Source organism: Oncorhynchus masou, chromosome 12, assembly GCF_036934945.1.
Source record: "Oncorhynchus masou masou isolate Uvic2021 chromosome 12, UVic_Omas_1.1, whole genome shotgun sequence".
Lineage (NCBI taxonomy): Eukaryota > Metazoa > Chordata > Actinopteri > Salmoniformes > Salmonidae > Oncorhynchus > Oncorhynchus masou.
Window position 1 is genome coordinate 53,634,358 of NC_088223.1, and position 22,940 is coordinate 53,657,297.

General features: G+C 42.2%; 2 protein-coding genes and 1 pseudogene across 2 annotated transcripts; 1 reads left to right on the forward strand and 2 right to left on the reverse strand.

Moving 5' to 3' along the window:
* The first annotated feature begins 339 nt into the window (after positions 1 to 339).
* On the forward strand, positions 340 to 6,063 carry tm7sf2 (transmembrane 7 superfamily member 2). The gene is made up of 11 exons (XM_064981181.1): positions 340 to 384; positions 770 to 837; positions 980 to 1,176; positions 1,263 to 1,317; positions 1,655 to 1,849; positions 1,962 to 2,065; positions 2,168 to 2,287; positions 2,423 to 2,591; positions 2,701 to 2,781; positions 3,320 to 3,442; positions 5,112 to 6,063. Exons 2-11 carry the CDS (start codon positions 780 to 782, stop codon positions 5,270 to 5,272), a joined length of 1,263 nt encoding a protein of 420 aa, XP_064837253.1. The 5' UTR covers positions 340 to 384; positions 770 to 779; the 3' UTR covers positions 5,273 to 6,063.
* A 112-nt stretch (positions 6,064 to 6,175) lies between these two features.
* Positions 6,176 to 7,702, reverse strand: LOC135549359 (zinc finger HIT domain-containing protein 2-like; annotated as a pseudogene).
* Positions 7,703 to 8,782: 1,080 nt separating this feature from the next.
* Positions 8,783 to 10,423, reverse strand: mrpl49 (mitochondrial ribosomal protein L49). The gene is made up of 4 exons (XM_064979194.1): positions 10,281 to 10,423; positions 9,893 to 10,043; positions 9,372 to 9,496; positions 8,783 to 9,189 (listed from the first exon to the last, which is right to left on the reverse strand). Exons 1-4 carry the CDS (start codon positions 10,389 to 10,391, stop codon positions 9,043 to 9,045), a joined length of 534 nt encoding a protein of 177 aa, XP_064835266.1. The 5' UTR covers positions 10,392 to 10,423; the 3' UTR covers positions 8,783 to 9,042.
* Between the last annotated feature and the right edge of the window lie 12,517 nt (positions 10,424 to 22,940).

Genomic DNA, 22,940 nt, shown 5'->3' on the forward strand with positions numbered 1-22,940 from the left:
ATTTTGAATCATGATTGATTAATCATCATACTTTGAATCAATTATGGAAATAATGTTTGCTTATGTGTTGCGTGAGTACTTTCTCACGTCATAAGCAAGAGTTCAGTCTCGAGCAACCAATAAGAGCGCTATAGAGTAAAAAGGTGTACATTAAATTTGACCATCACTTTTCTCGGCCCTATGATATATGTTGTCACCGCCCCAGCGTAAATTTGATTGGTTTAACGCTCCCCTCTCCATGCTCTTCTGATGACCATGGCTTAATCCCATTGGTTTAGAGATGGGTCGTGTCAGGGGGGGTATCTTTGGGGGGCAGTTCTACGCAGGCGTTCTTATCGTCGCACTGTACTTGTTGTTTGACGTGAGTATACATGAGGAATACAGGTGAGTGACGCTATAAATTATGAGATGTTGGAAAAAAAAACGTTTAATGTTCTTGGTTTACGTCCAACGCAAAAATGTTCTCTAGCTGTTATCTATTAATGCGCATGGAATTGTTTTTCTGTGATGTAACCTGTCTATGTTGTAGTATCTGTCTTCATTGTGTCATTCAACCGAATCGTATCCTCGTTACGCTAGAGATTAACTATATTGGCAGAGTTATGTTTTTATTTCTCAACATCAACAATAAAGTAGGACATTATAGTAGTCACTAGAGTCTATACTAGTCCAGATCATTCAGAGAATATGAGATAAAGGTCTTTATTGCTGCCTATACACATTTGTCTTGAGCATGCACTCTACCCGTGTCATCTTAACATTTTCACAGGAGACAGATAATGAAATTCAACAAACAAAAATCCCCACAAGCAGAAAAGGAATTTGGGGGGACTTTGGGTGAGTTGAAGTTTGCTTTATTACAAAGAAAACACATTTTTCATGTTCAGTTTTAAATAGGAATATTGCAATCCCATCTCCCACCCATTCTATTCTCTACCAACTTCACTTCCTTGGTCTCTCTTCCTCTTCCCCCTTGAAGGTGCGACCTGTATACCTGTCTTCTTGCCCCTGACGGTACTTTACCTGCTCTGTGTATGTCGCTCCCCTGTGGCCAGCGTGCTCCAGTGGCCCCCTGTCCTGCCCCCCACAGCCCAGCTATGGGACCCCCTGGCCCTTGTTCTCATACTGGGCTGGATGGCCCTCCAGAGCTTCTTTTACCTGCTGCCTATGGGGAAGGTGAGACGAGCTGTTAATTATGAATACCTTTGAGTTCTGGAATCCTTGTCTCTTGACTGATACACATATCTCTGTCTTACCTGCAGGTGTCTGAGGGGATGGTGCTAAAAGATGGCTCGAGACTCAAGTACCCCATAAACGGTACTGTAGGGTTGGTGGGTGCAGAAATAAAGCTTTGAAGTAGTGTGTTCCAATGTGTACAGTTTCAATTTTAGGCAGGTTTGCTTTGAGCTGGGTGCGAAGAGTTAATTGGTTATGTTTTCCTTTCATCTACTGCAGGTGTCATTGATCTTGAGCTATGCAGGCCATTAGTCCACAATGATTTATCTTGTTGCAAGCTACTCAGTACAAATTCAACTTATTTTTGTGTGTGATTCCTTCTCCCAACTAATTATCTATTGTATCTATCCCTCCCACCTGCTCCCTCACCCTTTCTAGCTCTGTTTCTATCTTTCTCTATTTCTCTCTCCCTCTACAGGTTTTCATGCCCTTTGCATCACAGCTGTGCTGTTGACATTGTCACTATGGCTGGGGATGCCTCTGGGGTATCTCTTTGAGCTGTTGTTGCCCCTGGCAGTGTGTGCTATTGGGGTGTCATTCCTCCTCTCCCTCTACCTCTACATATGCTCCTTCTGGGCCCCTCACCATGCCCTCGCCAAGGGGGGAAACACAGGTAAGGGTGGTGCAGGATGAGAGAAGTAACAAAACATATCAAGTAAACAACATACATCAAAATGCATTACAGGTTTTCCTGTATAGGCTCACGCCTGCTATATCTCACACAGGAAACCCCCTGTATGATTTCTTTATGGGACGAGAGCTGAACCCGCGGATTGGAAGCTTTGATCTGAAGTATTTTTGTGAGCTGAGACCAGGTCTGATTGGCTGGGTGAGTGGAAATTGAGCAAGGGTGACTATATTATATGAAGTAAAATATAATTGTGTTGATATGTAAAAAAAAATCTCATCCAACATACTCTCTTCCAATTAGGTGGTGATTAACTTTGGGATGCTAATGAAAGAGGTGGAGCTACGGGACTCCGCCTCCCTGGCCATGATACTGGTCAACGGCTTCCAGCTGCTCTACGTGGCGGATGCTCTGTGGAATGAGGTGAGAGGACAGTCCACAGGAATAGCTAGGAAATAACAGTGGTATAACAGAGTGATGCCAATTGAATGTGTTGTGGTGTTACACTGCAGATGTATATTGAGCCCTAAAATTCTCTCTCTCTCTGTGATGTTGCAGGAGGCTGTGCTGACCACCATGGACATAGTGCATGATGGCTTTGGGTTTATGTTGGTCTTTGGGGACCTGGCCTGGGTTCCCTTTACGTACAGCCTGCAAGCTGCCTTCCTGGTCGTGCACCCACAGTCCCTTAGTCCTCTAGGAGCCACAGCTATAGTCACATTGAATGGTAAATCATGTTTTAAGATGTGGGGTGGGAAAGTGTGCATTCTTCACTTAAAGATTTGTTTGTTTGTCCCCTTATTAATGGAATGTATTTTATCTCTTCTTGTCATTAGGTGCTGGGTATTATATCTTCAGAAAATCAAACTCCCAGAAGAACCAATTCAGACGGGACCCTACGCATCCCAGTGTTGCAAGTTAGTATTCAACTTCTTGATTCGATTTCCTGGCATGGCAACTTCCACACGTTTTTAGTTTGGAATTAATATACTTTTCTTAAATCAGTTTAACAGTTTTGAGAGGATTGAGAGGATAGATAGAATTGGGCCATCTCTCTGATGACATCTTTATTACTGTCTGTTTCAAATTTTGTTTTCCATAATGGAACAAAGTGCATAATGAATACAGTGGACGGTAGGAGGCACCACAGAGTAGAATCTGGCCCCAACAGAAAGATCAGATGGAGTGTGAATAATTTGCAATCTGATATCTCTCAAATGGGGCGGCAGGTAGCCTAGTGGTTAGCGTGTTGGACTAGTAACCGAAAGGTTGCTAGATCAAATCCCCGAGCTGACAAGGTAAAAAATCTGTCGTTGAACAAGGAAGTTAACCCACTGTTCCTAGGCAGTCATTGAAAATGCGAATGTGTTCTTAACTGACTTGCCTAGTTCAATGAAGGTAACGCCACGTCCAAAACTAAAGAAAAATATATATAATTTTCCCCTGTGCCTGTAGAACTGGAGACTATTGCCACAGCAACTGGGAAGCGCCTTTTGGTGTCTGGCTGGTGGGGCCTCGTACGCCATCCTAACTACCTAGGAGACCTTCTCATGGCCATGGCATGGTCCCTGCCATGTGGTAAGTAGACCCTCTCTGCATCAAATAGACCCTCTCTGCATCCAGCCAGCATGTCAGACCCCTTAACTTTTTCCACATTTTGTTACATTGCAGCCTTATTCTAAAATGGATAAAAAAATATATATATTATCATTGATCTACATACAATACCCCATAATAACAAAGCAAAAACTGTTTTTTAGTGGTTTAAAAAAAAATATATATATATATATATATGGGACGAGAGCTGAATTTTTTTTATTTTTTACAACTAACAAAACTGATCTTATTTACATAAGTATTCAGACCCTTTACTCAGTACTTTGTTGAAGAACCTTTGGCAGTAATTACAGCCTCGAGTCTTCTTGGGTATGATGCTACAAGCTTGGCACACCTATATTTAGGGAGTTTCTCCCATTCATCTCTGCAGATCCTCTTAAGCTCTGTCAGGTTGGATGGAGAGCGTCACTGCACAGCTATTTTCAGGTCTCAACAGACATGTTCGATCTGGTTCAGGTCCGGGCTCTGGCTGGGCCACTCAAGGACATTCAAAGACTTTTCCCGAAGCCACTCCTGAATTGTCTTGGCTGTGTGCTTAGGGTCGTTGTCCTGTCGGAAGGTGAATCTTCGCCCCCATTCTGAGGTCCTGAGCGCTCTGGAGCAGGTTTTCATCAAGGCTCTCTCTGTACTTTGCTCCGTTCATCTTTCCCTTGATCCTGACTAGTCTCCCAGTCCCTGCCACTGAAAAACATCACCACAGCATGATGCTGCCACCACCATGCTTCACTGGAGGGATGGTGCCAGTTTTCCTCCAGACGTGACGCTTGGCATTCAGGCCAAATAGTTCAATCTTGGTTTCATCAGACCAGAGAATCTTGTTTCTCATGTTTTGAGAGTCTTTATGTGCCTTTTGGCAAACTCCAAGCGAGCTGTCGTGTGCCTTTGACTGAGGAATGGCTTCCGTCTGGCCACTCTATCATAAAAGCATGATTGATGGAGTGCTGCAGAGATGGTTGTTTTTCTGGAAGGTTCTTCAATCTGCACATAGGAACTCTAGAGCTCTGTCAGAGTGACCATTGGGTTCTTGGTCACCTCCCTGACCAATGCCCTTCTCCCCCCATTCCTAATTTTTGCCATGTGGCCAGCTCTAGGAAGTCTTGGTGGTTCCAAACTTCTTCCATTGAAGAATGATGGAGGTCACTGTATTCTTGGGGACCTTCAATGCTGCAGAAATGTTTAGGTACCCTTCCCCAGATCTGTGCCTCAACACGATCCTGTCTCGGAGCTCTACTGACAAGTCCTTTGACCTCATGGCTTGGTTTTTCCTCTGACATGCACTGTCAACTGTGGGACCTGATATAGACAGGTGTGTGCCTTTCCAAATCATGTCAAATCAATAGAATTTACCACATGTGGACTCCAAGATGAAACATCAATGGTGATCAATGGAAACAAGATGCACCTGAGCTCAATTTTTGAGTTGTGTAGCAAAGGGTCTGAATAAGGTATCTGTTTTATATTTTTAATACATTTGCAAAAATGTCTAAACCTGTTTTTTGCTTTTTTATTGTGGGGCATTGTGTGTAGATCCATTTTAGAATAAGGCTGTAACGTACCAAAATGTCAAGGGGTCTGAATACTTTCTGAAGGCACTGTATTCTGATCCTATGTACTGTATGTCTTGTTCCAGGATTCAACCATCTTCTACCTTACTTTTATGTTGTGTACTTCACTGTCCTGTTAATTCACCGAGAGGCCCGTGACGAGAGGCACTGCAGGGCCAAGTATGGCCTGGCATGGGACAGCTACTGCAGGCGCGTGCCCTACAGGATCTTCCCCTATATCTACTGAGCTAAGCTTCGACCGAAGCAGTCAGGGCAGAGCCGGGGCCCGGGAGCATGCAAGGGATGTACACTGCATATGATGGCCAGCTGCACTTTCTGAACCTCAACAAACTAGACTGAACAAAAACTACTGAAATGCTGTCTTTTCTCTGTAATAATGAATATGTACTTTACACATAATGACTGTGGAGAAAATGGCACTTCTGACTCTATATAAACTGGCCAGACAAGCTGACAGTTTGGCCCAGCGGCTTTACCATTTGTTCACAGTAGTGATGTCTTTTTAGTGAGTCTCAAGCACGATCAATCTTGAGCATTAGCTTTCATACTGATCTTTCCTTTCTTCCTCAAGATTGGACACTATGGACTGGTTTCCCAGACACAGATTAAGCCTAGTCCTGGACTAAAAAGCATGCTCAATGGGGAATCTCCATTTAAAGTGTGTTTTAGCACAGGAGTAGGCTTAATCTCTGTCCAAGAAACCAGCCCTACACTTTATTTCAAATGAACAGATGAGTCACATTTCAGTAACGGTGGTGTATTAGCACTGATCTGAAAGATATTCAAATGATCAGGAAAATGTATGCATGTATTGAAATGGTCATGTTGGACGTTATTTGGAGAGTGACAAGAGTGTTAGCCTGTTTCTTTAATATTTCAAAACTGAAATTGAAGCCTTAAATTTACCTTAACGTTATTGCATAACTTTGTTGTGAATTTTTACAACAAAAAAAACACAATAAACAATAGTAATTGCAGTCAGAATAAATGTTTACAAAATTGTATGCAAACAAGTAATACCAGTCTGGCCCTGAATTTGAATTGAACATAAGATGGGTAAATATGAGTCTCTTTATTAACTGTTATAGAATACTAAAACATTCTCAATCAACACATCCTTCACTTTTCTTCAACTCTTCTCCAAAGCACTCATCTCATCCTCCTCCTTCCTGTGCTCTCTCCATAACTCAGCAGCCAGTCTTCTCACCTCCTGGGTACTGTCAGACCCCCAAGCTTGAAAGAACTCACATTTCTTATTTCAAATACTGATTTCTCATCTCCCCCTTTGGGCAAAGCTGCCCTGGCCTGGGATAGCACAGTACGGAGTTGTCTCAAAGCTGCCAAGCAGTATCCAACGTCATCCTGCTTACTTCTCCCAGTCAAAATATGAGCCACGGATTCCACAGCTCTGGCTGGGGTCCTCTCGGTCAAAGTAACCCCCGGACAAAATGGCTGCCTCCCCTCCCTGAAGGACCCCCCGAAGGGAGCTGAACACCCTGCCTGAGCTCAGAGCCTCGGACACAGTCAGAACCATCTGGCAGAACTCCTGAGTTAGGTCTGACTCAATGTCACCATTGATCATCAGGCATAGGGCGAAGGTGTTGCCAAACAGAGCATTGACCAAGCCATTGCAAAAAAGAGGGGGTTGATGGATGGGAAGACCAGGAGCTCAGAGGTGGGATTTTGTCATTGACTGGAAGCACATTAGAGGTTGATTTTGTCCCCTTGGCCTTCCTCACCTCCTTTCTGTGTTTACCCTTTCTCTGTCCCTGCTCTTTCACTGATTTACCCACACTCTCAAGTCCTTCCCCAGAAGCCTTGACTTCGATATCCGCGATGACCACAATTTGACTTTGACTCTTTCTTCACAACTGGATGAACATGCCCCTTCTGTCCTTTATCATCTGTCTTCACTGCTTCTCTTGTACTGCTCCCTTCCTGTCCTGTGGCATCATCTCCTCCTACAGTAGCTCCATCTGGGATTTCCCCCTCCTGGTGCTGCTCCCACTAGGGTTTCCACAAGGGGACCAGAGCCCAGATTTCTGAACTTCTCCTTCTCCTGGCTGCTCAACAGGTTCCACAGTGCCTCTTCTGAGAAAGCATCGATATTCAGCCCAGAGAGCCTGTCAGAATGTCCAGCTCCTCACTCTCTTCAAACCCCTTCTCCATGTCTGCAGCGACTGTCTCCAATATTTGCAGCGACCACCTGCACTGCTACTTCATCCTTGTCTCCTAACTATTTGAGTTTGGTTAAAATGTCCTTAATCTCCTCCACACCCACTTCCCTAGATGACTGAATTTCTGCTAACCTGGAGAGGAGCTCTATAACCTATGCTCTTTCCTTTGTCTCCTCACTACCTCCCATTTCCTCAACAGCATTTACAACACTCCACCCCTCCCTCTTCCCCATGTTTCAGCCTAAGCAGAATATCCTGCATCTTCTTCCTCCCCCCACTCTCTGTATCTCCCATGTGTTCAGCTTCTGTAAAACAAATTCCTTATAGAAATCCTCTGAGCACACTGAATGATTTGTAGTTCGGTAGTATTCCATTCCACAGTTAGGTTCGTTGTATTGTGGACAGGTATAGCAAGAGGGTTTGGATAAGCACAGCCTGCACACTTTGCTTTGTGGTATCTGTATGATCAGCATCTCCATTCTCTTTCCCTGTAGCTGGTGTCAGAAAATCACTGTTATTGGTGATTACTCTGGCAGGAAGTTCAATTCCATCTCTAGTGATAGTATCAGACTCCATGTCAGTCTATTCGGTCCAATGTCAGTCAGTAATTTCCTCACGGATGGAGGGATTCTCTAAGTATTGGATTCATTCTTTTGGGTGGGCAAATGACTTTCTAATTCTGATTGCATGCGGATGTAATAATGTTGAGTGAAACGATGAACGTCCAATTTGCCTGGAAGGAAAGATATTTTTGCATCCGAGTTCACTCACAGCATTCAACGTGAGAGACAACTTGGTTCACTGGGGCCGTACCTTAACTATCAGTACATCGTCAGACACATGCAAATTCCGATATGGTACAGTAATTCTAATTAACTTGGCGTTTTATCAACCTAAACTGTCAAAGAATTAAAAGTGTGAGACTTAACTTTGGAGAAACTCCTACGCTAAATGGTTTCTGAGTTTGTCGCATATCTGTCGTAAAACGATCGCAAAGGCAACTAACTGGCGGACATGGAAGATGCATTATGAAATGGGGTGCGTTTCAGTCACAAGCTGTGTTTCCTTTAACTTGTCGACATTTAGAAAGTTTGCATATAACATAGATACAGTAATTGCCTGCTAGTGTGCGTTTCCATTCAACTACCTTGGGTTGATAAACTGCTGGACATGACGTTACACCTATATAAAACTTGTTTTTTTCTTGCAAAAACCTAATTTCGAATGACAAGTATTTCCATCACCCATTTAGGAAAATTCCCCATTGATAAATTGCCGCCAGCGTGTATGCCCTCACACCTGTGTTTCATGTCTCTGGTAGCCCACCTAAACCATGCTGGTTGATAGAATAATATTTCACATTTTTCATGTCAACGATAATTACTATTCGGAAAACACATTTCACCATTAGTCGCAATAAGAAAGTTGGACAAAATAATTCACCTGTCGAACGGATAAAAATATTATCGATCTTCTGAAAAACACCATGAACAGCCATGAAAAATGTGTAATACACCAAATCGTAAATTCATTTCAGTATTGACTACACCACAAACAGGTAATGGTGATATTTTATTGCAATACAAGGCAGGTCCCCCAATAGGAAATGCCAATTTAATAATTCAACTTTCAAGCATAAAGTGTTCCATACAAATATAATTGACATGGAGCACATCTACATAAATTAACAACGGTGTCTTTATCTATTCTATTTCAATACAGAATGCATTTCAAATTGTTGGGTTTCATGTAGAAAAGTATGCACTCTTTTTCTCTGACAACTGTTCTGCAACAGTTTACCCCCTCGCCAGCGGTCCAGTTAGAATCCCTTCTCCACCAGCCACTCCTTCAGCTCTGTATCAAAGTGACCTTTGACCCGAAGTGTCATGGTCACCTCATTGACCTGTGTTGGCAGGTCTTTGCCAGTAAGCTGTTGCAGGTACTCCTTAACATCCTTCTCAAGAGCCTGACGGGAGAAAGTAGCACCATTAATTAGGAGGAAACAATTGCATATTGACAGGAAAACATAACAGATAGATAAATATAAAGCTCTTATACTTCCAGTCAGTCATCCATACAGATTTGCAATTCCGCCAAAGTTACAAAAATGTTTTGACAGAAGAACCATAGAAATTCTGTCTCGCTCACCCAGATGTCCCCTTCAACCTTGCGTACAAGGGTTGTCTTGCGACTGCCATGGGTGAGGTCTGTGTAGACAGGAACATTGTGCATTCGGGAGCGACGGATCATGTACGGCAAAGCAGGAGGTACCTCTATAAAATTTTGGGTTAAAGGGGGTAAGGAAAAGATGGAAAAACATTTGAGGTTAACCATAAAGTAAATGTCACCTGCTAGGTTAGTCTTTGATCATGACTTAGTTCCATTACACATAAGAGTCATTGGACAAATGCGTCTTCTGTATATGGGATGGGATGGAGGGGGGAGGGTGTTTGTTAAGAGCCCCGACTCTCGGCCTGAACATTAACATGAATCACTAGCGGTATGGTTTTGGAAGCATAAGGACCTTGTCTTTCATATCACCGAAAAATATACTACCGGCTACAACTGGCCATATTTGCACGTTTTACAGCGCTTGATTACGGAAGACAGACGGAAGACAGTTGACTACCTATGCTAATTAGCTATCAATCTCCGGTGTCAAGCTTTACCTGATGGAGGAGTCCAGCCAGACGGGGAAGGACCGTCATGTTTAGGGGGAATGGGCACTCGTGAAGGTGGGATCAGTCGTTCCACAAATTTGTATTCTTCTGTAGATTGTAATATCCCAGTATTTGCTTCTCCAACTGAGCTACACAATGTCTGTTTTTTAAAGGGGAAGAGACAGGGAGAAATGTATTCCTGCATATCCATGATAACTTAATGAAAAAAAAACAATCCATCCCAATTCCACACATTACGTATTGCTTGACATTGACACGAGCTAGCTAGCCTCCTTGATTTCATGCTAGCTAACGTTTGTTACTTCGATTTGACCAACATTTCGGCCATGTAAATATATTTTTTTATGAATATATTGATATCAAATAGCCAACTCACTCGTAACCGTATCGTAGTATTTGGAATCCTTGTCGTGTGATCGTAAAGATTTAAACTTGCCCTAAACCTTCTGCAAAACATTGCGGATTTGCGTATGAAGGGGAGCGACATGTTTCTTTTGACCACCACACGTGGGCGGGATCAGAGAATACAACGTCATAGGTATGCGCAGTTAAATACGTCCTTTTCATTCATAAACTGTGTTCGAATACTCATACTAACAGTACTGTTTGTGACGTAAATTGAGTATATAGTATGCTTATTGGTCATAGTATGGATACGACCGTTCTGATAAAAACCTTAAGGCATTCAGCCTCGGGGGATGCCTTGCTGACCACACCCCCCCAGTGGCCCCTTCCACCAATCCAATTATTTCTTATGGACAGAAAAGAGCAGAGGCTCTGAGCTGTCCGATCAGGGCCATTGTCTACTTGGAGTATGGATATAGTTCGCATGCCACAAGTTATCGATGTCCAAAGAGAGCAGATACGAATTCGTTGCTTTAACTAATTATGACAAATGTTAAGAAAATGTTGAACAATGTAATAAAGTAAATTACGTTACACGTTATGTTGGCTGACAATTTGTAAGCTACGCTATCCTTAGGAACCGCATATCATTACAGCAGTATGTACCTGGTATGTTAGCTACCTACTGTAACGTTAGTTGGCTACTAGTACGTAGAACTTGCCAGTATTTATGCTATCTAACTAACTACCCAACATTTATTGACTTGATTATTCACATCATTCATGGGGACAACTGATGAATTTACAAACGCTCAACACGGTTGGATGTGGTAGGCTGTCATTGTAAATAAGAATTTGTTCTTAACTGACTTGCCTAGTTAAATAAAAATACATGTAAAAAACAAAATGTGGCCCGGCATCAGTAAAAGTCGGGAAAAAAATTGAGGCTATCTTCATTTTAAAGTTGTTCATTTTCTTCTTCACGATTGGCTCATCCCTCCTTATGACCCAGTTGGATATGACTCCGTCAGGGTCACCAGGTGGGATCAGCCAATGAAGTTGGAAGTCCCACCTCGTTGACTACATTAAAATCTGTCTGTGTTAAAATGGTGGATGTCCTCAATGGTGTTACCCATGCTAATATGGCCTTTTGGTCCAGATGACAGGTGGCACGCTTGTTGACCTGCGACTTTTTGGTGAGATATAAAATACATTTAAACTCTGTGTTGTAACATACTTTCGGTCATGTAGTGTATGTGAGCACCTGCTTGTCAAACATCTCATTCCAAAATCATGGGCTTTAACATGGAGTTGGTCCCTCCTTTGCTGCTATAGCAGCCTCCACTCTTCTTGTATCCTGTGCACGTGACAAATACACTTTGTACACTTTGAGACTAGCCAGAGTCTCTTGATATTTCCGGTCGACTTAAATGTCAACAAGGACAACTTCTTAATAGGCGATATTTAAAATATAATGAAACTTGAGTCCCTTTGTTATTAGTACACTGTACAAAGTATGTGGATTGAGCTATTTTAGTCACACTCATTGCTGACAGGTGTATAAAATCGATCACACAGCCATGCCATTTCCATAGACACACACTGGCAGTAGAATGGCCTTACTGAAAAGCCCCGTGACTTTCAACGTGGCACCGTCATAGGCTGCCACCTTTCCAACAAGTCAGTTCATCAAATTTCTGCCCTGCCAGAGCTGCCCCGGTCAACTGTAAGTGCTGTTATTGTGAAGTGGAAACGTCTAGGAGCAACAACGGCCCACCTCTGTCATCGTTAGCAACCCTAACTACAGAGATCCAAACTGCCTCTGGAAGCAAGGTCAGCACAATGACTGTTAGTCGGGAGCTTCATGAAATTGGTTTCCATGGCAGAGCAGCCGCACACAAGCCTAAGACCACCATGTGCAATGCTAAGTGTTGGCTGGAGTGGTGAAAGCTCACTGCCATTTGACTGTGGAGTAGAGGAAATGCGTTCTCTGGAGGGATGAATCACTCTTCATCTTCTGGCAGTCTGTCGGACTAATCTGGGTTTGGAGGATGCCAGGAGAACGCTACCTGCACCAATGCATAGTGCCAATTGTACAGTTTGGAGGAGGACTAATGGTCAGGGGCTGTTTTTCATGGTTCAGGCTAAGCCCCTTAGTTCCAGTGAAAGGACAAATCTCAATGCTACAGCATACAATGACATTCTAGAAGATTCTGTGCTTCCAACTTTATGGTGACAGTTTGGGGAAGGCCCTTTCCTGTTTCAGCATGACACTGCCCCCCATGAACAAAGCAAGGTCCATACAGACATGGTTTGTCGAGATCGGTGTGGAAGAACTTGACTGGCCTGCACAGAGCCCTGACCTCAACCCCATCGAACACCTTTGTGATGAATTGGAACGCCGACTGCGAGCCAGGCCTAATCACCCAACATCAGTGCCCAACCTCGCTAATGTGGCACTTGTGGCTGAATGGAAGCAAGTCCCGCAGCAATGTTCCAACATCTAATTGGAAGTCTTCCCACAAGAGTGGAGGCTGTTATAGCAGCAAAGGGGGAACCAACTCCATATTAATGCCCATGATTTTGGAATGAGATGTTTGACGAGCAGGTGTCCACATACTTTTGCTTACGTAGTGTAACTTATTACTTCAATACATTTATATTATATCAATATTTGCACATAAAGGAGTTTCCACCGCCATTTCTAGAATAATACACTTTACAGATATAAAAAGATCCCATCATGTCAAACAAACAAATTGTCTGTCGGCATTTATTTAATTGTACCAGCATTTCATGTTTCCATCAGCCCGGTCGCAACTTTTTTCATGCATCAGGTAAGTCATCCGCATTAAATCGTTGGATGGAAAACTGGTTATTGAATGGTATTCAACTCTTTATTTTCTTCCCTTCTCCCCAAGGCTCATATTGAGGAATTGGAAGGACTGTTCTGAGATAACCAGGTGGTGTGCCCCTGCAGGGCAATGCTGTGTTCAGCCAGTCTGCACTGGAGTTCAGCACACTTGAGGTTACCCCCAGACTGTTGGGAGGCAAGTAATCAATAATTAAATCTAGTCCTTAATTGAAACAATAACCAAATGGTCACCCCAGCTCTGTGTTGGTTCAAAGCTGAGGGATGTGCCTGGAGAAATGTAACCACTCTCAAATTCATTGACAGCTATGGATGCAAGGAGTGACTATTTACAGTATGATGTAAAAATGATCGTTTTAACCATGTTTTGAGGCTATACAGTGTTTGTTTACAAACATTGGAATAAAAAAAAGCTTACATTTTGGGTACTGATGGGGTAGGAATTGAACAATGCTCAAGAAGCACTGCAACCTGATCTCAGAGCATTTTGTATTATTCTGTACGTAAATTCAAGACACTCCATTTAGTATGTTATGTGTTAATTTGTGAATGTTCATCACCCATTTTGTATGATATATATATATATATTTATTTATTTTTAACAAGGCAAGTCAGTTAAGAACAAATTCTTATTTCCAATGACGGCCTACCCGGGAGCAGTGTGTTAACTGCCTTGTTCAGGGGCAGAACGCCAGATTTTTACCTTGTCAGCTCGAGGATTTGATCTAGCAAACTTTCAGTTACTGGCCCAATACTCTAACCAATTGGCTACCGACCTACGAATTACAAATCTTATTATATTTTACGAATTTGCAAAACTTATTATATGAAACAAATTCTAGCTAGATGGCTAAGGTTAGCTAGGCTAGGAGTTAGTGTTAAGTTTAGTAGTTAGGTTAAAGGGTTCGGCCACCCATCCACCTTGACAAACCACCATACTTTAGTTTTTGCCTTTAGTAACCATCGATCTTATGTAACCATACTAAATGTAATATATCATACTAATTTGAATGTCCCAGATTTATAGTTACTATGTTACATCTAGTCTGAGACCAGGCTGGGCATTTTACAAGTTGTATTTCATATCATTCATTTAAAAGTTACAAAATAATTATGTAGCAACTAAGGAACTAGCTTTTAGAACATTGCTGTAAATACGTGAAATTATTCAGGTCTGATTCATTTATTTGTGTACCATTATTTCAAGAGATTATTTGGAGGGGCTTACTTTGATTCATCTTTCCCATTTCCTTTTCCTATCCCAGTCCAAGCTCCTTGGCCAGAGCATGGAATGTCTGGGGACCTACTCCCAAGGTGGGATTTTGTGTTTAATAGAAATTAAATTAACTACTAAAATGAATGTGGCATATTCTACATGACTTGCACTTCTGGCAAGTTTGCTTTGAAGATGCCACACTTCTGACCCTTTGTTTTTAACCATTCTCACAGGTGGACAAGCAGGAGAAGAATTAAGCCTGGTAGGCTAAAACAAAGATCCAATATAACAGGCGCTTTCTGAATGTGGTACCAAAATAAACAAGGAGGGACCAAACGCCAACTCATCAAACTATTTCCCCCAAAGCCTGTCTACTGTGTCTCACCAGTCGAACATTGACATGACCATTCACACATGTGAGTAATGGACTTGGACCAGGTTTTGTCATTTGGAATTACATTTGGAATTGGGCTGATATTCACTCTGATTAAATACAATAAAACTCAGTGAGGAAAGAAAGTGGTACTCTGCACCAATTTGATGGCTCTATTACATTGGGAAAATTGAGCAGTTGTATGACAGGCTGTCCTTCTGGTCGTGGTTAAGAACCAGTGATGAAATGGACTCTGGCATGAACACAAGGTAGTTCAAATGCACATTCTCAATTTATTTAATGTATTGGACAACATTTACAAGTCACACTGACAGATGATATGAGAATTGTCTTTGGCCTTATCTCAACCAGTATGTCAAGATCACTCTTATCTGCCAAAGTGATCTTGGATATGACCATGGTTCCATATCTAACAGGGAGGATGGATTATACTTCAGCAGCTTCAAAAAACATATCTGACAGTAGGGCATCATCACGTCTTCCTGTGTGATTTCCCCACTGGATCAGATATGACAACAATTCTCCAAGCAGCCAAACCCGAAACAAAAATATTGAGTTATGACTGCACCTCCAACACAAAGGCCATGTTCTTACTCTTAATACTCTCTGTCATGTCTCAAGCATTTCCCATAGAGGTTGTCCCACCTTGGCGCATCACCTTTCGGGCGGCTAGGAACACATACAGTGGCTTGCGAAAGTATTCACCCCCTTGGAATTTGTTCTATTTTGTTGCCTTACAACCTGAAATTAAAATGTATTTTTCGGGCCATGTTCTGTTATAATCTCCACCCAGCACAGCCAGAAGAGGACTGGCCACCCCTCATAGCCTGGTTCCTCTCTAGGTTTCCTCCTAGGTTTTGGCCTTTCTAGGGAGTTTTTCCTAGCCACCGTGCTTCTACACCTGCATTGCTTGCTTTCTGTGGGGGTTGCTATGGAAGCCAAGAAGGGGAGTGAGGTGTGTGTGTGCTCAAACACACATGCAGGTCTGGGAGAGGAAGTGTGTCCATCTGATGAATGGGAATGTGCCTGAACTCAATTTTATACACTAATTGTAGTCTCACTCATTCATTTCTAATGACCTGTCATTTTTGACCAGGAACACCCCAGGTGTACAAAAGATAAACAAACACCCCAAATTTTATGAAAATCATCAAAATGTATTTTGTGTGATCAGATGCCCTGTGTGGACAAAGTCATGGAACCTTATGACAGTCAGATTAAATGAACTACATTTTTCAGAGAGAAAATTTGGAAATCGGTCCAATCGACCGGAACACAGCAGGAGGGATAATAGGCGGGGTTTATGACTTTGTGGCTGTGGTAAATAGTGACGACCCAACCTCTTCGACCAGAGTTTTGAAACGTTTCTCAAACCGGAAATGGATGCAACCGGTAAAACGGACCCATTTTTCTTCAAGTTTAATGGCGAACTACACACAAGAAATGTGTATTGTCGCCACCCACTGGACGCGGGTGAAACATTTTAAAAGAAAAAGTCAATTCCAAAAGGGGCAAGACAAAGGTTACAATAATCAACACAAACTACACACTTTTTTATAGTATGCAGTATCAGGCAAAAGTTTGGACACGTACTCATTCAAGGGGTTTTCTTTATTTGTACTATTATGTCCAAACCTTTGACTGGTACTGTATATTCTCAGTCATTCGAAACTACAAATTCCCTGCTCAGGCTCTCGGGCCTGAGAGGGTGGTCGAGTGGTTGGGCAGGCCCGGTCATCTGCTGCAACACTGCATCACTCTCCTTCTTGGTCAAATAGCCTTTAAAGAGCCTGGAGGTGTGTTGGGTCATTGTCCTGTTGAAAAACAAATGATAGTCCCACTAAGTGCAAACCAGATGGGATGGCGTATTGCTGCAGAATTCTGTGGCAGCCATGCTGGTTAAGTGTGCCTTGAATTCTAAATAAATCACTGACAGTGTCACCAGCAAAGCACCCACACGCCATCACACCACCTCCTCCATGCTTCACAGTGAGAACCACACATGCGGAGATCATCGGTTCACCCACTCTGCGTCTCACAAAGACACACGGCGGTTGGAACTGCAATGAAAGTCTGTCCTTTGGTCTGATGTGTCAAATTTGAGATTTTTGGTTCCAACCGCAGTGTCTTTGTGAGATGCAGAGTAGGTGAATGGATGATCCCCGCATGTGTGGTTCTCACTGTGAAGCACGGGAGGATGAGGAGTGGGGGTGCTTTGCTGGTGAGACTGTCAGTAATTTATTTAGAATTCCAGGCACACTTAACCAGCATGGATACCACAAGATTCTGCAGCAATAGGCCATCCCATCTGGTTTGCGCACAGTGGGGCTATCATTTGTTTTTCAATAGGACAATGACCCAACACACGTCTAGGCTGTGTAAGGGCTATTTGACAAAGAAGGAGAGTGATGGAGTGCTGCATCAGATGACCGGCCTCCACAATCACCCGACCTCAACCCAATCGAGATGGTTTGGGATGAGCTGGCCCGCTGAGTGAAGGAAAAGCAGCCAACAAGTGCTCAGAATATGTGGATAACTCAGAATAACTCTTTCAAGACAGTTGGAAAAGCATTCCAGGTGAAGCTTGTTGAGTGAATGCCAAAAGTGTGCAAAGCTGTCATCAAGGCAAAGGCTGGCTATTTTTGGAGAATCTAAAATTGAAAAAATTTGTTTAACACTTTTTTGTTTGCTACATGATTCCATATGTGTTTTTGTCATAGTTTTGATGTCTTCACTATTATTCTACACTTTAGAATGATTAGGTGTTTCCAACATTTTACTGATCAATTTTATGTTATTTTAATGGATATAAAATTTGCTTTTCTTTCAAAAACAAGTACATTTCTGAGTGACCCTAACCTTTTGAACGGTAGTGTGAATATAAATGAGAAATGCCATGTTGGCCGTGGTACAATATAGCAGTAGCCGAAAAACTACATTGTTTTCCAAGTCTCTAACATTTTTGAGGAAAGCTGCCAACATGGCAACCGTGAATCTACCTTTCCTTGTGCAGCTTTTTTTAGGTGAGTAATGCGCTTAATTGTGCAGTTTCTACCACCAGGTGTCAGTCAAGTAGCGTCTTCATTGTCATATACTATTGTTCTAGTTCACTATTTCTATAGAAAATCACCTGTGTGCACATTGGCAGAAAGTGTGTGTGTGTGTGTGTCTGAGAGAGAGAGAGAGAGAGTCACAGTGTGTGGGTGTGTATTGAGTGTTGATTCTGTAAGTGCTGATAATATCTATTCATCAGTGTCAGGTAGAGTGCAAAGAGAGAGCATTGTCAGGGTTGAGTTCCAGCTAATTATATAGTGGAACTCAGTCCTTACTGTGATATTATGCACCAAAATGGGCACCTAACTTGAATGGATGACTAAAATGGACACCTAACTCTGCAAGAGTGGATGACATTGGGCAATTATAAAACCAGAGAACACGCTGAAACATTTTTAGTAGGCTACTGTTTGAAGGTGGTTCAACTGATAATACACTTTGTCTTAGATTTTATACACAATTCACACACATAAGATATCTGATGTCTTACAGATCTGCTTTTCCTTGATTGAGTAAAATATAAATACACTTATGAAAAATACATTTTGCTGTAAATGACGAGGCAATGTGCTTCAGTGCTTTCTAAGATAATTAAATTAAACAAATGTATGTCTCAAGACAGTTTTCAAAACCCAGTCCTTTTTATTTTGTCGTTCTTTTCCGAAATATTTGTTAGCCCTAGGCATAACACTCTGACCTTTTTAGAATTATCCCACTGTCCACAGATGTCAATTCAACGTCTATTCGACGTTGGTTCAACGTAATTTCATTTTAATGATGATGTGGAAACGACGTATATTCAACCGGTGTGCCCAGTGAGATGTGTAACACAACAGTACATCCCATTACCCCTCTTTCTTTCTCCCTCCTTCCCTTTCTCCTTGATAGCTCAGTCAATAACGACACTTCTATCCACCCCTATCCCCACCCTGTCCCATCCTCCATCCGTTTCCTTTCAGATTGCAACAGTAACGCTTGCAGATGCCCGTTCCCGTTGCCTTGACAACGTGTTTTCCGAAGGTGCTATGTGCTTCAGCGTGAACATCCATGTGTACATTCTTTGTTTGCTTGGGGTTTATTAAATCCCGTACCACTCTGTTTGCATGGTTCATTTTGTTCGAGTATATTTTTGTCAGAAATTGTTATAGTATTCTATAATATTAATAGTCATGTGTTTGTGCATCACTCAAAAACAGAATCTGTCGCATTCCTCACACCAACATGTGGTCCCTATTCCCCAGCTGTTTCAGTGTTATATTTCACAGCATGACACAGCAGCAAAGAGATGAGACTAAGAGCGAGGGAAGACCTGTCTTTTGTTGTTTTCAACTATGTTTGTCATGAACTGCGACACCTACAACCTGGTCGTTTATGGATCTGGGCTCTCTTCAGAATGCATTTTAATGTGCAAGTTGGGCATCAAAACAAAGCAGGTGTGTGTGTTTGAGAGAGAGAGAGTGAGAAATACAGTGAGAGAAATAGAGAGAGAGAGTATCCTTGGAGAGAGAGAAGGGGGGAGGGTATGCATTGTGTTCATTCGCCTATACCTTTATTGACATATTAGCGTGCATGTGCCTTTTACTGTGAGATTTAGTGGAAAATAAGCCCCAGTGTAGAAGTCTTGCTTCTTCAATTGTATGTTGCAGATTTGGCTGCAGATTGGGGAAATCTATTTGTGAGTTAGCCATAGCCTTATCGCTGCCCAAAAAAAGGAAGACATGCAAATGTTATGCATAGGTTGCATTTCTTATTCAGGGAGCCAGGCTTGTCTCCAGCCATATGGACTCACTGGGAACATACTACATGACACACATACATATTCAGTTTACTGAGTCTTGTATCCACCAGTTCAGTCCATTCATCTCACACATGCATGCTCATAGATTGCATGCAGTCTAAATATAGGCTGTCACGTTATGCCAGATCCTCAACTGACACAACCCAAATGGAGAGTATTTAATACTCTCGTTTGTCTTTTCAGTCCATATGCCCAGTTGTTTAATAATCCCATCCAGATTCCCCTGTCTCGCTCACCCAGCTATCTCCAAATCACCCTCTTTTTTTTCCCCTAATACCCAGTATTTCATCACTCTATCCATTTCCCCATCTCTCCTTCCCTTCCAGCTAAGGTATTTTCTTATTTCTGGACAGGTATAATTATCTGAAATCTTCTCTAATGTATAATTCATATCTCTCTCCAATGCCCCTCCCTGCTCTCTGGCTCTCTACCTTAGCTTGTGGAAATTACTTCCAAATATAGGTGATGGGTTCACTTCTAGAAACCCAAGAATTTTGTAAAGTATTAATTACCCTCTTTGTCAACTATACATCAGTGGGCGTTACATACCACCAATTACTTACACTGTTCCCTGCATGCGTGGACACACTATGTCTAAGTCCTAACATTGCTTGATGTCTTGCTTACATTTCATAAGGAGGCAAGTACAATATATGCACCAAGTAGACATCCTAGTGAATAAACAAGTATTTTTAATTTGTTCTGGGTATTATTCTCTGTGTGTGTGTGCGTGCGTGCGCATATGCCAATCACATACTTTATGTTTCAAACATATTTATTGTAACCAGTTTCCATGGAAACATCTCCCTGGAGGCAGAGAGAAGGGAGAGTGTGCAGTGACAGAGTTGAGAAAAGGATTATTGCAGAGGGGGCAAAAAAGGAAGAGCCATAGAATGAATTAAAGATGTGGTATTAGTATCTGAGAAGGGGGGGGGGTTACATTTATGTGAATCCTTACGTACACATGTGTTGTGTATATAATACAACTTGTTTGTGTGTTGTAGAGAGATGTCTTGCTGTGTGTCTGAGTTTAATAAGGATACGATTTGGTCATCTATTTTCTATATTGTGTATATGCCTCTACTTCTACCATTCATTCCACTTAAGTGTTCTATGTGTTTTGCCATAGTTAATTTATTCTCCAAGCTTTAGCACACGCTTAGCAGAGTTTTGAGTAAGAGCAATAGAGTGAGGAAAATATAGTTTCCTACTGACTCACCCTAACTCAATTTGGTTGCCATGGTGACACCGGAACATGAGATTCACTCTGTCAGGTTGTCTGTCTCTACCGCTCCAACTCTCCCTCACCCACTCTGCCCACAGCCCCTCCAACCCCCATAATTAACACACTCACTTCCTCCATCATACTTGTTCTCTCGTAGATGTACAATCCTGAGCTGTTGTTTATTGTATTCTTCTCGTGGTGTGTGCCCTGTACTCTATGTTCCCTCCAGTCCATAGCAGATGGAATTTCTTGGGATAGAGACATAAAAGGTATGGCCTTCAGAATTCAAACCTGTGTAAACCTTTAACTTCACACAACGTATTGGCTCCTTCCGCTGCACTATACTTTCCCTTCTTCCAATTTTCTCTTGCTCACCTGTTACTTACAGCTGAGACAAAATCAAACATAGAATTTTCATCACTTGCATTTTTAACTATAAACACCCAGTGCACCACTACCAGATCACCGAATCAAATTATTAACAAATATACAGTACCAGTCAAATGTTTGGACACACCTACTCATTCAAAGGTTTTTCTTAATTTTTACTATTTTCTACATTGTAGAAACATAGTGAAGACATCAAAACTATGAAATAACACATATGGAATCACATAGTAGCCAAAACAGTGTTAAACAACCCAAAATAGATTTTATATTTGAGATTCTTCAAAGTAGCCACCTTGATGACAGCTTTGCACACTCTTCGCATTCTCTCAAACAGCTTCATCTGGAATTCTTTCCCAACTGTCTTGAAGACGTCCCACATATGCTGATCACTTGTTGGCTGCTTTTCCTTAACTCTGTGGTCCAACTCATCCCAAATCATCTCAATTTTGTTGAGGTCGGGTGATTGTGGAGGCCAGGTCATCTGATGCAGGACTTAAGTGTGCCTTGAATTCTAAATAAATCACTGACAGTCTCACCAGCAAAGCACCTCCATACCCCCACACCTCCTCCTCCATGCTTCACAGTGAGAATTACACATGCAGAGATCATCCGTTCACCTACTCTGTGTCTCACAAAGATATGCCGGTTGGAACCAAAAATCTCAAATGTGGACTCATCAGACCAAAGGACAGATTTCCACCGGTCTAATGTCCATTACTCGTGTTTCTTGGCCCAAGCAAGTCTCTTCTTATTATTGTTGTATTTTAGTAGTGGTTTCTTTGCAGAAGTTCGACCATGAAGGCACTACAGAGGGTAGTGCGTACGGGCCAATATATCATTGGGGCTAAGCTACCTGCCATCCAGGACCTGTAAACCAGGCGGTGTCAGGAAGACCTTAAAAATGTCAAAGACCCCCAGCCACCCCAGTCATAGACTTTTCTCTTTACTACCGCATGGCAAGCGGTGCCGGAGTGCTAAGTCTAGGACAAAAAGGCTTCACAACAGTTTTTACCCCTAAGCCATAAGACTCCTGAACAGGTAATCACATGGCTACCCAGACTATTTGCATTATGTGTGTCCCCTAACCCCTCTTTTTACACGGCTGCTACTCTCTGTTTATCATATATGCATAGTCACTTTAATTAAACATTAATGTACATACTACCTCAATTGGGCCGACCAACCAGTGCTCCCGCACATTGGCTAACTTGGCTATCTGCATTGTGTCCTGCCATCTGCCAATCCCTCTTTTACACTACTGCTACTCTCTGTTCATCATATATGCATAGTCACTTTAACCATATCTACATACTACCTCAATCAGCCTGACTAACCCGTGTCTGTATGTAGCCTCGCTACTTTTATAGCCTCGCTACTCTATAGAGCCTATCTTTTTACTGTTGTTTTATTTCTTTACTTACCTATTGTTCACCTAATACATTTTTGGTCCTATTGGTTAGAACCTGTAAGTAAGCATTTCACTATAACACCTGTTGTATTCGGCACACATGACAAATAAACTTTGATTTGATGTAGGCCTGATTCACGCATTCTCCTCTGAACAGTTGATGTTGAGATGTGTCTGTTACTTGAACTCTGAAGCATTTTTTTGGGCTGCAATTTCTGAGGTTGGTAACTCTAATGAACTTATCTTATGCAGCAGAGGTAACTCTGGGTCTTCCATTCCTGTGGCGGTCCTTATGAGAGCCAGTTTCATCATAGCGCTGGATGGTTTTTGCGAC